General features: G+C 36.5%; 1 protein-coding gene and 1 long non-coding RNA gene across 2 annotated transcripts in view; one reads left to right on the top strand and one right to left on the bottom strand.

Annotated features, from left to right (window-relative positions):
• Positions 1 to 17,865, top strand: part of LOC100646599 (inhibitory POU protein) — a 75,774-nt gene that overhangs the window by 41,942 nt on the left and 15,967 nt on the right. The window contains exon 6 of the mRNA XM_048410978.1: positions 7,736 to 7,792. Coding sequence (XP_048266935.1) covers positions 7,736 to 7,792 — 57 coding nt within the window. The remainder of the gene's footprint in view (positions 1 to 7,735; positions 7,793 to 17,865) is intronic.
• On the bottom strand, positions 2,973 to 5,512 carry LOC125386108. The gene is made up of 3 exons (XR_007225978.1): positions 4,671 to 5,512; positions 4,445 to 4,603; positions 2,973 to 4,354 (listed from the first exon to the last, which is right to left on the bottom strand). It is a non-coding gene; the product is annotated as an uncharacterized LOC125386108 (long non-coding RNA).

The following is a 17,865-nucleotide window of genomic DNA, read 5'->3' as shown; positions in this document are numbered from 1 at the left end:
TATGGCAAATTTAAGACGACGGAACCTTATTAATATTACAATTGCTGAATTTTTTGAAAGGATTTTTTGAAGCATGGATGTACCATAATTAATTTTCACATTTACGTAAGTATTACAAAAATTTCGCACAAATCGTTTATTTGAAATTCTTCGATAACGCTTTACGGTAAACTCGCACATTATGATACATCGACGAATCTGTATTTTTATTTAACGCGTATCGTATTATCCGATATAACGAGTATAAAAAGACAATACTTGAGAATTAAGTACAAAACAACCCCATTAAATAAATAAATTTATGTTTGACACGTTTTGTCCTCTAATTATAATTATAATTATTCAAGCACTATAATAAAGCAACGTCGTTGCGTTTTACATGCACGGACCATCCTATGTACTTATTTATTTACAAAGGATCCCTACATTACGCGCAAAAAAAAAAAAAGAAAATAAAAAGAATACGAAAAAACTGTATAATAATTACGTATGGATATAAGGAAAAGAAATTACGTAACGTTATGCCGGGAAATTCTCGGAATTGGAGTAATTCGTTTTACAGCATGGATCGAGCGAAATGACGTTTGCCTGGTATAACGGCAACTTAATCCTAATCGCATTCTGCATTAAAAGCAAAAAATCGTTAGGTAAAGAGTTGACTCGGGACGAGAAGGAGCGTCTACGAATCAGAATACTGCATTACAAAATTTCATATATTCTCTTTAGGTAGCTCTTAGACGCTTCGCGCTTCGTCAAGATCCGTGTTTTTCACTTGAAATAGTAATGACTCGCGTGAACATAAATTCTCATGGCTATCTATCCGCTGCACCTCTGCTACGATTGGAAAACTCGGTTCTCATATATTCTCACGCCACCTATTTAATAACATACATACTTGCAAAAATATCAAATATCGTTAGACACTTTGAAATGGCACGAAATATGCGATTTAAAGTATATACATATTACGATTTACCGTCTAGAAATTATTTGTTTCTTTGCTGCGTTTTTGTTGGTTATAGAGTAATTGGGTGAAAGAAAGTCGTTTAAAATACAACATCACGATTTATGTTCTCTTGTTCTCAAATTGTATGATTTATTAACGATAAAATCATAAATTTAATGGACATATTTTATTAATTTTTCATGAATTTAACAAAAACTTGACAAAAAGTAATGGTCGATAATAAAATTTAAGTATTACGTATTCCGTACTGGATAGACACCCCGTAAATTATTTCAACGATAAATTAAACAATTATTTATTACGCTCGAGTAGGTAAAATTATATGGAATCACGTTCTATTATTTCACTGTATGTATCTATGCGAAGAATTTTACTAATTATAGCGAAAGAGACTTTGCTTCGCGCACTTTCCTTAAAAATGTTAAACTTTAAGTGTATACCTTTACGATGGCGAGTAAAGGAAAGGATTTCTAAGTTTGGTAGAGGGAGAAAAAACGATAATGAAAATTGAGATATGTATTAAGACTGAGAAGGAGGAGGAGGAGGAGAAGAGAAGGAGAAGGAGAAGGACATCCGAGCGATGTTTAGAATGGTTCAAACGAATCTACTGAATAATTGAGAATGGTAGACAGTAACTGTAAGGGAGCAAGTGTCCCCGATTATAACAAAAGTGAAGGGGCGAAGCTCGGCTCATTTGTTATTAACCAGCGTAGTGGAGCGTCGAAGTGCAGAAAGACTTGGAACACGACTTCACACTTTGACTCGCAACCCTTGGTAAATTTAGTTAATTATCAGTCAAACTTCCGCGAAGAAGCTTGCGCCCTTTGCCTCTCGCGAACAGTTTGTCCGATCGCTCTTCTTTTTCCGGACCAGAACTTTTATTTTCATTGCTTTTCATGGTTCGATATGTTAAGTAACTTCGAATCTTTAAGGATATTGTAATATATACCAAATAAAACTTTTATTTTTGTTCTATTTTTCTCCTTGGTATACCGCGGTATCGTCAACTATGTACAACGTTTTTCAATAGTTAATAGTTCCATAGAAGTAGCAAGTAACGTGGAAGAAGAATAAAAATAAAATACAAAAGTTTCCGAATAAAAGTGGATAAAAAAGGTTCGTCACATATTTATATTTATGTAGAGATATTTCGCAAATCGATACAATTTGGATTATATAGTTCGTCTCATAAAATAAACAAAGAAGGGAGTTAGAGGAATGCAGAATTCAAAGCGTGCAGTTTTCCCTCGTAACCGAGGATATCCGTATTTCGTCTTTCCTTCGCGAATCCTCTATGAGTGGTTTCTTTGTAACGAGTGATAATACCATACATTGCCAACTTGCATTTCGAAATAGAAAATACTATACAAAGGCATCGGTACAACGATATGCGATCGATCGTGGAAACGATCGAGGATGTTCCGTATAATTCGGCGGCGCAGAGTTTTCCGGCTGATTTACAATCGGCCGGGCGCAGCCCTGTCTGATAATCAAACGGCAGTATTCCGTATCCGATTGAATTTGTCGATGTAGACGCGTTCGTGTGCTCGTGCGAGCGCTTGTCTCCACATATTGGACGGTGCAGTGCGTTGCATGGACCGGTTACGCCGAATCGAGGATGCCAAGGAAAATCAATTAGCCGGGCAAACTGTTTCGACTGCGGCTGTTTGCCCGTACGAGAGTCGCCAATGTGTTTCGTCTCGGAAACGGATACGCGTACCCCGTGCACAGTGCACACTGCACAGTGCGCTGCACAGTGCACGTGATACGCGAGCATCACGCACGCACGCACGCACGCACGCACATATAGCATCTCTTATACGTACAGCAACGACGTGACGCGAGGCGACGCGATGCGACGCAGCCTACCAATCCGCACAGGCACAGACACATCCTTGTAAAGTTCGTATACGGCGTACACCATACAGTATGCAGTATACAGTATACAGTATACAGTATACAGTATACACCAGCGCATATGTACATACGGAACGAGAATTCGAAATTCTACGGGAAATTGAAATACTCGTAATAACGTGGATAAACGATGGATCGAAAGGTTTTTCTCTTGTTGCACGGTGTAAGTTTTCACAGTGTGCGTGATGGAGAACACAGGTTTAGTATTTTATCGTTTGCACGTTGAAATAGGCATATGATCATGTGCGATGAATTTCCCTTGTATATTTTGGTCGGTGTAAGAGTCTTTGGTATGTGGTAGAAGGTTGAGAAGAATTTGTATTTTATTACTTGGGTATAGAGATGTAAAAGAAACACATTGCGAATATGTTTTGAGTTATTAATTATTACGTACCTATGATAAAGTGTAGGAAAGTTTCATCCGAATTATTTTTAAAATCCTCTTACTGACTGTGGACATAATTTCGCTCGATACTAAAATAACACCGTTATTATATTAAACAAAATCACCGAGAATACACATATGTACTTGAAATTATTAATAGAAAGCGATCGTTTATCGCTGGATCTTCCTATAATTATAAGCCGAGTCCAAGCTGATGAATATATCATAACGTGCTTTGGATTTCGACAAATGGCTCTATTTTAAATTCCCCTTTTAAGAAATTCATAGTTTCAGTGTATCATTTTACTAAACAATGAATTTATGCCGTTGCTAAATAATAAAGTACAAGTTATTTTTATGCAATAGCAGTCAAATTTAGCGGTAGTCTATACGTCTGACTCCTTTATATTTACACTTCGATTAAATGCTTGATTTTCAATCTATAAATTCGTAATGCGCATATTATATGTGCATATAATTATACGATGTTCCCAATATTTTTAAGGTTTAATTAAAATTTGTTATTTTCTGCAGACATCGCGTCAATAGTATTACATAAGTATATCTTACGCTCAAATGGAGTTTTACAACTATATTTATTCCTGAACTGCCACTGTCAAGTCCTAAAATATTCCAGACGCTGTAAACAGTACTACAATTTTAATAACATATGATGATGTATTCTATGATTAAAAATTACAAGGGGAACAAAATTGGTCAAATCTCCCATCTTCCGTCGAAAAGCACTTTTAAAATTCGGTAGATTGTCGATCGATCCCCTGTTATCAAAGTTGTTTTTCTATTTGCTTTTGCCTTCTACGTTAAACGCTTTTCTCGTATTCTTTACCATTTTCATAATATCGCTCGTGCAAGTATTAGAGTACTAAGGCACAGCTTCTCACATAAGTTGGTCGACTCGTCGGCTATTTTTAAAAATTATACAAATAACATTATCGAAAATCAGGGAAACGAGAAAGGTGTATTTATCATTGACTTCGATCATGTGCTGCAAGTTGAAATAAAACTTGTATCTCGGATCAGAAAATTAGAATATTTCCATTTCGCTGGAGTCGAGGTTTAAAATTCTGAGAAAGAGGAAAGCAAGGTTTTAATGAATGAAACAATGTCAAATTTGCGGACATACACGCGCCCCTATCCGCGTGTGCATTACTTACGTATGCGTGTGTGTTATCGATGTTGTCCGAGCTTCGTATTTGCACTCGATGCACTGTGTACAACTTCTGGCAAAGCATACACAAGGTACATATGTAGTATCTCGGCGCATAGACGCTAGACGCGCAACACAGCCGCGTACGCGTTGATTGATGACACACCTGCGAACAGTAGAGATATGTAGGTATACGCACAGGGATTCACGCGTCACAACGTTTGTAGACTTACAGAGTTTCGATAAAAAAGTGAAAAATGAAACATTTTTGTCCATACAACTTGTAAACGTGCGTGTACAGACGCCTTTGTTAGACGGGTACGTTGAATAATTAGCACGGTAGAATTTTCGGCTTCACCGAAGCATATATTAAACGATGTTTCAGATATACGAGTAAGCCGCAGAATAATAAACAACGTATGGCTATTCCATAGAACAGTACGAATAACGTTCTTTGACTTAAACAGTTTGGTTAATCTGGTAAACAGCGGTTGCTTGTCTTGCATCACGATGGTGCGAAAATTGTGGTTCCACGTAAATTAGTATTATTATCGAATAAAACACAGTACCAATAGTTTACTTCGCGGCTGCTCCCTTTTTACCGTTAATGGATAAACGACCGTTTACAAATTGAATAGATCAACTCTATTTTTTAAGTTCCTCAGTCTCGTTGTTTGGCTACGTGTTTGGCGTTCAAGGTTCAACTTCGACTTCTCTAAATACGAATTTAGAGAGTGACAAAGTATCGTTGCGTCGTTGGCGATTAGTTTAGATAAATTTAGTAAAAGCGAATCAATGTACTAGATAGATATAGATGCGTTATTGGTTACCGAAGTTGCGAATATATTACGAAAGTAACTTATCGAGTACGAACTACGATAGGTGAATGAAATGTTCGATATTGCCGTATTACGGTTGTGAAGGTTTGGTCGAGGATAGATAGTGCGAAATATATTTCGAATAAATAAATTAATTAATGTACAGCCGTATACGTGAGTCGTTAGTACAAAATATAAATCGCGGAATAAATACTCGTTAATGTTCGTCGCGTAACTCGATAAATACTCGGAGATACTCCGTAGATACTGTTCGATACTCTTCGCTCGCGATCGCGTCCGTTTATTTATACTGGTCGGGGGAAAATTCAAATTCTTCTTCATTCGACGGCTGCATGTAGCGGCGACGTTGTTTTGCCCCGAGTTTATTTATCGTTACGTTTCTGAGTCAAGGCTAAGTCAATGTCCCGAGGCAAAACAACAGCGCGAGTCGCTCTCGACTCGCGTCGTCCTTTGACTCCTGCGCCGCTACACGGTAATTACAGATTTAAGCTTGATATCAGGCGTGATAGGCACATAAATGTCCGGACTAAAATTTTGATAATTGAGTGGAACGAAAGAGCGAGAGTCGATATCTTTGTATCGATATTTTCAGCTAATAATCGTTGCGCCTCATTTTTACAAGATATACAAGTACCTATAAATACGTATGTACGTATGTACGTTGCAACAAGCTTAGCAACAAGACCGTATAAAATATTCGCGAAACACCGATATCGTGATATGCTATTGGCATGAAAAATAGCCGTAGCAAGTTGAAAAATCTGGCTATTTAATGAAAACCGTCGGTGTGAAGAGACGAAGAATTCATGTCAGTCGCGATTTCTATAATGATGCGATCATTGTCATTGATATCGATCGAGCTCAGAATTGGCCGACACTCTAATGAGAACGATATTGAATTACCTAATTCTGCTCGATTCCTAAAATGACTCATTTAATTTGTGACGGCGGCGTCGCGACGCCGGAATGGCCCGATTCTGTCAATCTTAGTACCGCGCTTTAAATATACATATTACGCGATTGCCAGGAATAAAATATGCAAACCAGATGAATATTAAGCCCTGCTGACAGGTAAACCGCGTCGATATGCATGAATTTCTGTCAGCTCGGAGAAATATTTCGCCGCGTGGATTATACCAGCCGGTCCATAGAAATTTCTTCGTCGCTGTTGCAGCCTAAACGCGTGGTCGCTCGCTCGCATACGGATTTTTCCACTTTTCTTTCTATGTACATATCTATAAGCTGCAACATTGTTACGTCTTAAGGGCGTTTGGTTATTTCGCATTGGATAATTTTGATTTATTTCTTAAAACTACTGATAATATTTTACTCGTAAGCATATTTTTATCAAGATTCTCGGATACGGAGTCAAAAATCTCGCAGTGTCTTTTATAAAAAATTGTTAGAATCGTGTTTTGCGAGGAATCGAATATAATCATCTTAGTAAGAGTACTACGATTTTGAATAATAGACAACTCAGTTGGATAGTTGCGAGTTTGGTCGAGATTTCACTTCCATTTTTATTTATACGATATTTATTTAATGCGGAAGATTTCGTTCATTGTTTAAATTTCACGATCCAAATACATCGATATATATTTTATTTGGTACAATAAATAAAGATGTCACGAGTATCTATTTTATTGTCTTTTATTTATTAAATTCTCTTATTATTCATTACTCGCTTTTTTACGTAATAATAATATTACATAGTAGGACATAGTTTTCGTAAAAACTCATAAATATCATGAAAGATAAATGAATAAATTAAATTTTGTACAAAAATTATACAAGTACGTGCTTATTTTAGAGGCAGTAAATTTTTACCGAAACAAAAGTCTATAAAGTATATGTCTTAGGGTCATTTATGCTTTGCCAATGACGTTAATCGGATGTGATTTTCTTTTAACTTTGAAGTTGATATTATTTTCCATATTTTTGCAAAATGAAACGTTCTGCTACAAGACACGATTCCTCGATCGTACAAATACATATATTTTTGTTTGTATTTAGCAGTTATTCATCCGAATACGACGGTGAAAGATGTCTGTGAATATATAATTTCGTTTCAAAAGTTTTTAATATTTAAAACGTCTAGTCTAGACAGACTATCGAGGTGAAAGCGTCACGCTGTAAAATCTTTCCAATTTTCCATTCTCCAACGGGTTTCTAAGTCAGTCGACATTTATTTCTAGGAGTTCAATGACACTTGGGACGTGCAAAAGGATCTTCGAATACATTCGGAACTAATATAACTTCTCATATCTCTTGTATATGCTTGTTTTGTTATTCGCTTATTTCGATCGTGGATAAATATATTAAACGATATCGGATCGTACAAAAATATGGAAGCGTAATTAAAGAATCGTTGGTAGCAATTTGAAATGGCGAGGAACAAAGATATGCAAATATGTCGCGTGAAATGAAACACTTAAAAATCGAATGTTTTCGTTTTGCAGAGTCGTATATTGGAAGATGCCTCCATTATGTGCAATTCCTGGTCACCGAGGCATAACGTAAGTACAATGTCACGTTACTAGATATTTACTAGTGATTAATCCGATAAGAAGACTAGATCGTAGTTAAAAAATATTCGGAAAGAAACACTGCTACCTTTTCCATCGTGTTTATCCGACTTGCTCCATGCTCGTAAAACGACGTCCATCTGATCGAATCGTAACAAAAAGGAAATAACGTTAAAGATTATTTCCCAACAAACTTTCGATCGATCGTGGAATTAAGCTTCATGGTATGGCCGATTAGAAAGAAAGAAAAACAAATTAGAATAAGCAAATGAATTTAACACCGTAATCTTCATCGATAATATATTAACCACTGTTGATTTAACGCTACAACGGTAGCATTTAAAGTATGGAAATTAAGATAATATGATTGACGATTTATTTAAACACATTTGGTATCGCCGCAATCGCAAATGATAACGAAACGATCGAATCAAAATTGAATGAAAATAAAAATGATAACGCCACTTGCACGATCAAGCACGATAGAAATTCAGACAGTGTTTGCACCTTACGTTTTTTTCTTCTATCTCTGTTAAACGTCATCGAAGGCATCAGAATGAAATTCATTGGTTGATAAATATTTAAAATATTAATAATACAAAGCATATATACATATAGATATGATACGTGAAATGGAAATCGAAATAAGATACCGATGTTGATTAGAGGCGATTAAAATAGAAAGGAAGAGAAACGGAAGCGGGGCGAGTTTGAAGAAGGGAAAGAGAATAACTCCGAACTCTATTGCTTTATTTTATACGAAATGCTCCATAATATTTATGCTTCACGAAGCCACGTAGTTACGGTGGCTTGGCTGACATAAACTCGCTAACTCCTGGTTACGATTATGGCCAGTAGTAAATTGATTATTTAGATATACGATGAGGTGGTGCGAGATAGTTCGAGTGCCGTAAAAAGAGCCACGCGTCGCTTACGTTTCCCGCAAATGGAACAAACGCTCGTGTCTGCGACAAGTAGCGTGTAACTAGCGTTCGTGGTTTGAAAATGCTACTGAACACCGAATAGCTATTATCAAATCGTGTGAATTATCGTTTTCGAAACGTTACGCGGAGAAGTATACGAGCTATATTTTCTACGCTTGTTTCGTTTCTACTTATTCTAGTTTTGTAAAATGACATAACCGTCGCATATCTTCGATTTGTCAGAAAAACGATGTATCTGAAGATTCGTAAATCGAGTCAAATAATTTTGAGGTATCCGTAGAAATAAATGTCCGTCGATGTCAACGTATCTTCGCCAATAGTCGAAATCGTCAATTTCTCAACGGCCAACAGAGTTTAGGTTCGGCTTTGAGCGGCGATACTCTTTCAGACGTACTCGCGAATGTTATCTGTAGCGTAGTTTCGGTATGCCGACCATTATGCACGTGGAGAACGATGAGAATTTTCTAGAAGGAAGAAACGAAGTCTAGATAAATGTTACTCGTTGTAATAATCCACGTCGATCTCTAAATACTTCATTGATATATATACACACACACACATAAGCAGGTACATATCTTCTAAAAATCACCGCTTGAAAAAAAATCACCAACAACGAGTCCATAATTTCATAGCTATTTCTCGTTAACCCTTCATCCACCTCCGCGATTAAACCAGCAACGCATTCGCCTATCTATTTATACGCATACATGCATATTAATGCCGCCGTGTACATCTGTCGGAGCATGGATACCCCGATACATGAACAAGTTGCGACCAACGTCCAGCTACTTTGCACCGCAATCTCGCGTGTCGCAATATTTCATGTCGCAATCTCCAAGCATTTATCGAGTGATAATTTACAATACGCGGCGTTTCGCTCGGCTTCCATCAATAATACACGGTTAATTGCGTTATCCAATGAACGAGATGAATTATTAGCGAGCGGGTACCGAATAAAGCTGCGGCGACTGGTTGCGCGACCGATCGCGGCAGACACCGTATCGGAGCTTCCTGCAGGTAAATATCGAGCGACGTTATAAATTTGGATCGTTTCTAAATCGATGAGGACGAAGTTCGTCCGCTCGTCGCCGCGCCATGGCCAGGTCGTGCCGCGTCTGTGTCGACTATAACTGTGACTGTGACTGTGACTGTGACTGTGACTGTGACTGTGACAAGTGAAACCGAATTTGATCGAGACTATTCGGGACGCCAGAAGAGAACGAAGATAATATCCTTCTCCGGATTACTCTAGACTCTAGACTCTAGTCTCTAGTCTCTAGACTCTAGACCGTAGACTCTAGACAAACGCTACTCCGACATGCAAGTGTTAATTCGTACAGTCTGCTCGTTTTCGCGCGAGACGTCAGATTTTCTGGAAGAATTTAATTATTCATACGTCAGACTGCTTCGCGATGTAGGTTATCGAACGGAAATAACGTAATTGTCCCATTTCGCGATATCCGTTGGCCGACAGTCCACGAACGGTGCTGTTTTTAGAATCGAGTTACAGCACTGTTAATCGTCTTTCTCCATTTATCGCCGGTTTTCTTCTAGCTATGAATTACAGTATCGTAAACAAGCGTAAATGACATATTGTTGTTTAGGACTTGATTTGTTCGTTTCGTAAGATTTCGAAGAGAATTCGATTACCGTTTCTAACAATAAGAGTCGAAGTTTCTTTCGCAAATGCGATTGCTGGCTGGTTCCTACGATAAATACTCCGTCAAGATATCAGATTAATCTGCGACGAATTATAACGTAATAATATTGCGAAGTATATTAATAAAATCGAGTTAATATTGACAGGTGAAAGTTGATTAAGAGTTTATATCTTTAATCAAATGGAAAATATGGTGGAATAAATCGGATAAATCGTAGAGAAATTTTGATCGTTTAAAATTATTTATAATCTTTGTAGACGATTTTAATGCTAGTTTATTTGAACAACAGACCCGACTTCAGTGAAATTATTAACAGAAAATGTACAAGATACGATGTAGTTTTTACAGTAGTTTGTACGTATTAAAACTTTGTTATTTACAATTACATTATAATTACATTATAAACAATTGGTCGAATAAATAAATTTCAACGCGTAATTGGATATTTTTCGTGCTTTGGAGTTATCTGAAAGACAAAACTTGGGTTAATCGTTATAGCGAGACGTGTCTATTATACTTTCTGTAGCTTAGGGGTATCATGACAGATAGAATATACCAAATTTTCTGACAGAAAAATGTTAATACGAAAGTAACTAAAAAAATATGTACACAGCTGGAATTCCAATTTCCTAGCGTGCACAGTCGGAATTCAATTTCGAAGCAAACAATTAGTCTCGTACGTCGAGCAACTGCGCTACTCTTCTTACAAGTTGTAACCGACTTTTACTTGGAACACAACTTTCTGGAACGTAGAGCAAGCTTAGTATCGGAATTGGAAACGTTGCTGGAATTTTCTTTCTATTAAAAGTATCAAGGTCCAATCGTAATATCGTGACAAATAATCAGCTATTTTTCCAACTGTTACTTAAACGACTCGTGTGTCATACGTGGCTGAAAGATGTTTCGTCTCTTAAAAAATACTCGTCTATTCTCTTCGCAAATGCTTCGCATCAAATCGCTATCTCTCTCATCTTTATCGTTGTTAAATGTACTTGTATTATAATAAAGAAGGTTGAAAGAAAATTGGTAGATTAAAGGACTTGGAGTCAAATTTTACGACTTTGACATAAGCAGAATTCTCAGGGCTTATAGAGTATGACTAATTTGATACTTATTCTATACAGAACACACACACACACACAGATTACAAGAAGTTTTAAAAATGTAGTAGAAAATGCAAACAAATTACATATACGTACAACGAAGGATGTACATCTAGTATCTGGTATCGGAAATTTCAAAATCCAATAGCTAGTTTTATAATATATCATTATGTGCATCGAAGAGAATTAAGGTGCATCTATACGCGTCTGCTGTCACGTGTCGACTTTTGCTCTGTGCCTGTGAACCTGTGAACCGTGAATCTTTGACACGAGAAAAAGAGGACTGCGCAGGGTTAAGGAAAGACGCGAGAGAGATTCGGTCTTATTGTTAGGTTTAGGGCTTAGGCGACGCGACGACGCGCTGCGCCACGCCGATCGTACGGCTACGACTACGACTTCACTTTCAGATCACCGTCCGAGCCGACAACATCGAGCGAGATAAAAGTCTGTCTCGTGGCATGGTTCGACGTGGTATCTAGTCGAAGTATCTATCGCTTGGCGCTCTTTTCCTCGCCAAAACGGTTGAATATTGCAAGGCGTAAAGATTAAAAGAAAAAAATCTGAAAATTACTTTTATCGTTAACATTTTGATGATTGATACAGCGAAATTGGACGAAAGAGTCAATTTTCATTGTATTACGTATTCTCGGCCAGTGAATTTTTTATCGTCTTTATTTTAAAGCTCGAGCCTTTATTCGATTGCAGAAGCGCGATGGAAAACAGAACTACATACGTACGTACAATGTACACGCATTATATAGTCATGAATGTGTATGTTATGTTCAACTGCATCGAGTTGTATTCCATTCACCTTAGCATTCTGGCCCGCTTATTTTATTTATGTACTTTATTTCATTTTGACAATGGCGGTTTACTCTTTTTCAATACGAAACAGCCTGCATAATAGATAAAATTGGATTGTATCATGGAATGACGGATAGAGCGGTGAAAAACTTTAATGAATATTTGGCCAGAACGTCGGTTATACGGCCACCAATTGCAAAGTATCAGCAAGTTTGTACTTTCAGTCGTGCGACGATCGAAGAATCGTATCTAGTTTGCTTGTACATGATTGAAAAACGAACACGCGTGTCAACGCTTAGCTTCTAAATAGTTTCGTGTTCTCTGAAATAAAATATGAGTACCATTTCGCGCGAAACAGTCTTCGGCATATGTTTAAGATCGGTATAAGTGCTATGTATCGGAATTGTACTAATTGTATGTTTGTAATAAATGTCTATCTATTATTCCTGAACAAAGGCATAATATGTATATTAGGTATCAGCTGTCATCGTCAAATCGAGACGTAAAATCTCGAGAAAAGGACAAATTACCGATATAAAGACACGAAGAAACGTACATTGTCAATGCATAAAAACTTACTTCAGACTCCGAATAAACTCTGTAAAAATTCAAGTGACATATTCGGCAACACTAGAGAATAACAAAGTATGAATTAAGAATGATCATTTTTTTAAACGCTCGTAGTATATCAGAAACCTATAAACTACACAAGTATCTTACCAATACCAGCTTAAATTTGGGAAAGAGTAAAGTAAAGTAAGCCATGGGAAGATTAAAGACAACTTTGTAACGCATAAATTATTTAAAAAAGAACTGTAAACGAAGAAATTGTAAGAGCTTTTTATTTGAAAAACTGATAATTCCTGTAAATTCGGTATAACGAAATTAGTTAGATTGGAAACATACAGACGTTTCTTTGACTAAATACACGGATATTTTGAAAAAGAAAGAAACTGTGTGATTTTATTTGAAAGACAACGTTTCGTGTTATTATGCACTGACTACCGACCTAATAATATCTATCAACCATTCCACGAACTCTCCGCTACTTCTTTTCACTCGTAAAACGAGAAAAGAAGCTAGCTATACTTTGCGATATTTCCTCGAACGTAACTCGAGTCTGCCCGACTCGTAGACTGTAATCGTAATCGTTTAAAATGGGAGAATTGTAAAGCTTGGTGGTAGATTAAACGGAAAAGGAGGCTGATGTATAATACGTCGTCTGGCGTACTACGTTACGAGCTTAATCATTGTCGGTTTCTCGCGAATAAGCTCGAGCAGATAAATTACGCGAACGGCCGTTGGGGCGCGATAATTCAATTGTAATTGGCTAATCTTTAACGTGCCGCCGCTGGAAGACGTATTTAACGGGTGGGTTGGCCGCAGGCAGCTCGGAAAAATGACTCTATTAACCACGGGGACCTACGGAATCGAGCTCGAAGGGGGACTTCGTAGAAACTTTGCTAAACAACTGCACGAGCTGCTAACTAGGCGGCTAACAAGAGCAATCTGTATCCGTTGCTCGGCATAGTCGTCGCTTTTCTCATCCCTGCCCCTAGCTGTCTGGCCAAGTCTTGGAAAAACTACTGGGCGCGTGTGTATTGGCCGTACAGCGCACGATGTACAGTATACGAAGAATCGGGAAGGACAGACGGGCCGTTTCTTACTCATACAGTCGTTTATCCGAAGAAACGCGTTTCCGTAATAAATTTTACGTAGAATCGTTTAAATTGACAATAGAATCAGCTGTTGAGAGTATCGCGAGCAGATTGCGACCAAGCTATATTCAATGACAGATCATCGATCAAAGGATAGAATAAACATCTTCCGACAACATTTTTCTAAGATACGAATGTTTGATGTATACATAGGTAGATTCCTTATTCTATACTTGCGGAGATATTATCAATCAAAGTTATAGGTTTTGCGCTTTATATCTGTACATGTCATATAGCTAACGATATGGAAAAGCTAGATAGTCTGAAAAGACATCGTAAATGTAACAAACAGCCCGGACGTTCTCTTTAAGGGGACATAATGAGATTACTGGTGATTATACAGAATAAAATTAGACGAGCTTTAAATTTTTTAAACGTATATGTTTCCTCGAAGAGAAGATAAATAAAAAGTGGAAAATATGCCGAACGCAAAGGGCTAATTACATAGATGCGAAGATACATAAATGTACGAACTACGTCGTCGTTTTATTTAACAAGAAGAATATTATAATTTAACTGTAGATACGTACCAATATACGATATTTTAATGATACATAAATAAAGTAAATTGCGGAAAAAAACGTCTTGATCGCGATTAATATAATTTTGATAACACGCGATTAACGTTCAAACAGACCATCCCTTAAAATCATCTACGTGCACACACACAAATATGTAACAACTGCGAGGTTAAACTCACCCCAAATTGGGATTCTTCCTCCGCACTTGAAGAGAAAACGCAATTTAGGATTTATCGTCCTGTTAAAACTTCGTTTAGGTAAAGCATTCGTCTCCATAAACAATACCATGTACGAGGTAACGAATGGGTTAAGCACTTTATCCTTTACGTAATAGAGTAATAACGTTTTATGCGATAAAAGATCAATTAATTTCTTTGCAATATTTGTCAAATTTCTATATTTTAACAAACATTTTTTATTCAAAATAACAAACTTTCATTCATTTAAAATGAAAAATTTCTATTTCTATCTCTATATCTATATCTATTTCTATTTCTATTTCTATTTCTATTTCTATTTCTACTTCTACTTCTACTTCTACTTCTATTTCTATTTCTATTCCTGTCTTTCTTACGAAATTTCTAATTTACATATCTATCAATAATAAAATCTATTTGAAAAATAAAATATGCTTTAAACTTTTAAAAATTGTACAAGCGTCTATCACATTTTCGATTTATCAAAAATTGCTTGCTACGCAATTATTTTACCTCGCGGATACATCTTACCTATAATATTCGATTTTAACAGAGCAACAAATTCTACAAATACTGATTTTTAATTATTCTCTCCGTCTACGAAGACGAACGCGTCATTTGCAGGTTTAAAAGCGAGGTACTCGGCAAATGGCAATTTTACGATACGAGAGGCGAAAAGCACAAGGAAGAAGTTGGAAATTAGAAAAAGTGGCGGTAGTTCAGTAACCTACAGACAGACAGACAGACAGACAGACAGACAGACGGACAGACAGACAGACAGAAAGATAGTAGGTACACGTACCCGACAAAGACACAAGGAGTTCATAAATAATCGAAGCGTTGAAGCACGATGGTGGTTTTCGCATGAAACATTGATCGGCCGATGCGGACATTGCAGTTTATAATGAAATAAGTGGATAGTGAATCGTTTTTAACCTCGCTACGCCGAACCTATCTAACTACTGACGTTTCAATAACTGTTACGATAATTTGCTCTCGTGAATTTTTAATTACTATTTTCGTGATAAATTTCTTTCGTGTCAAACTGGTAGATAAATCGCAAATCGTAAACGGTTTGTGATCTGTGCGTTAACATATCGAAGGAACGTCAATCGTTTCTTGATAAATTAAATCGAATATTCTGACAAATTAAATCTCCAACGAATAATTCGAAGCGAAGGAATGGAAAAATGTTTGATATTTCATAAATTACGGGATATTTTGAAAACGCTTGATACTTGATTTTCGATATTTCCCATTACCGAATGAGAAACGACTCGTTGATGGCAATTGGTTGCAACGCAACGGATTCATACAAACTTGATGAAAGCACACGCGCCGCGGAGAATTCCCACTAAATTGTTTTGACAATGAATCCTCCTTTATCGATATTTAATAAAGCAATGGCCACGTTTTCCAAGTGATGCAGAGAAATCAATAATGCTATTTGAAGATATTCTATTTTCGAAGTGCGTTGAAAGAAAATCTCGATAAGTAAGACAATTAGAATCGCAAATTCTGTACGGATATAATTGCGAACGTTTCTCGAAAAATAACAATTCGTACGCTATTTGAATTTTTCGTTTCAACTTTGAATTTCAACTTTGAATCGAAACGATGAATTAGAATCACGTATTTCGAATTTTTAATTAATTTTTATTGTTTATCCCACGAATTAATCTCTACCATCCACCTGTCGTAGATTTCAATTTCTAATCAAAGATTTTTCTTCCATGTTAATTAAGAGCAGACGAAAGCAACAAATATCGAAATCGAGTACTTAACACTAGAAACTCTTCTTACACGGTTTAATACATGTTGCAAGTTGTTTATTTTTACAAAAAAAAAAAACACGTGTATCGTATATGCGTTTACATGGTCGATCTTCTAATAAAAATTTCTTCATATAAATTTTTGTAGATAAATATCTAGATCTTTGATAAACATATAGAATGTCGATAAAAAAAGATGCATAGCACCTGCCATAATTGAACAATAAATAGTAAATCTGATGGGATAAATCGTATAAAGCGAAACCTTTCGTATCGAGAAACGAGATTTTGATGATTTCGTCTTTACAAAAGTTTGGAATTGCATCGCGTTACGGATATTTCGATTCTCCTCGAATAACGTGACAATATCGCTCGTGTGGTAGCCGAACCTTGTAATGTGCCGTGAGTGACAGATGCGGCTGACGCAAAATGTCCCATATAATATCGATTGCCACGACATAGAAGCGTATCTGGACAAAACGAAACCATAAATTCGCGTCACAACTGCTATTAATATGACGTTGGAAAAAGAAATTTCATTAAACCTTTCAGCTCTAGCTACTTCATTATCGTTATTCGTCGTAAAAGAAGAAACACTTTTATTATCCAATTCGAAGGTGTACACTGATAACGAAATCATATGCTATCGTACGCGTCATGTGTAAAAATTAGACCATTTAAATCTGTATTTATTATTGTATACTCTTTGTTAACAATAAGTTTGAAAATTGAAAATCTTTTTAATTTGACTGAAAATTGTACTCGTGCCATTATTTTAAGTAAAGGTAATAGGAATAGGAAAGATATTATCACAAGTGAAATCGTTCTTAAAAATTTGATTGACGTTTGAGCTGTAAATGTCGCTTGTACTTAAACGATAGGCATAAAAGTGCAAAAATATCGAGTTACTTGTGTTATCACTAACTATGTTTTTATGGAAGACCTGTTTCTAAACATAGCAATACATAGTCTGACGGACCCTATGGTCTCGTTCAATTTTAGTAACACTTTGACCCTAAAATATTCTGTCCAGCAGCCCCAGTAACATTTGACAGGCAAACGAACGCGATTAGCAAATCTCATACGTCACGCGTAACCACCTTTGAAATAACATCAACTTAACCGGCTGAATCGTAATTTAGTATTATGTACGCCCTTATACGTACGCACCTTTGCTACGTATCGTACTATGCTTAAAAATAAACGGAAAATATAGAAAGATATAAAATGTAAAAATCCAAAACTTATAACGTAGATGATTCGTCGAGTGTAATATGAAAATTTTCTTAAAAATCAAAGAACGATTAAATATTACTCGATACAATGTCAGATATTTTGCGTCTC

The sequence above is a fragment of the Bombus terrestris genome, chromosome 12, assembly GCF_910591885.1.
Source record: "Bombus terrestris chromosome 12, iyBomTerr1.2, whole genome shotgun sequence".
Lineage (NCBI taxonomy): Eukaryota > Metazoa > Arthropoda > Insecta > Hymenoptera > Apidae > Bombus > Bombus terrestris.
Note: the sequence above shows the minus strand (reverse complement) of the source record. Positions and strands in the feature narration are given on the sequence as shown.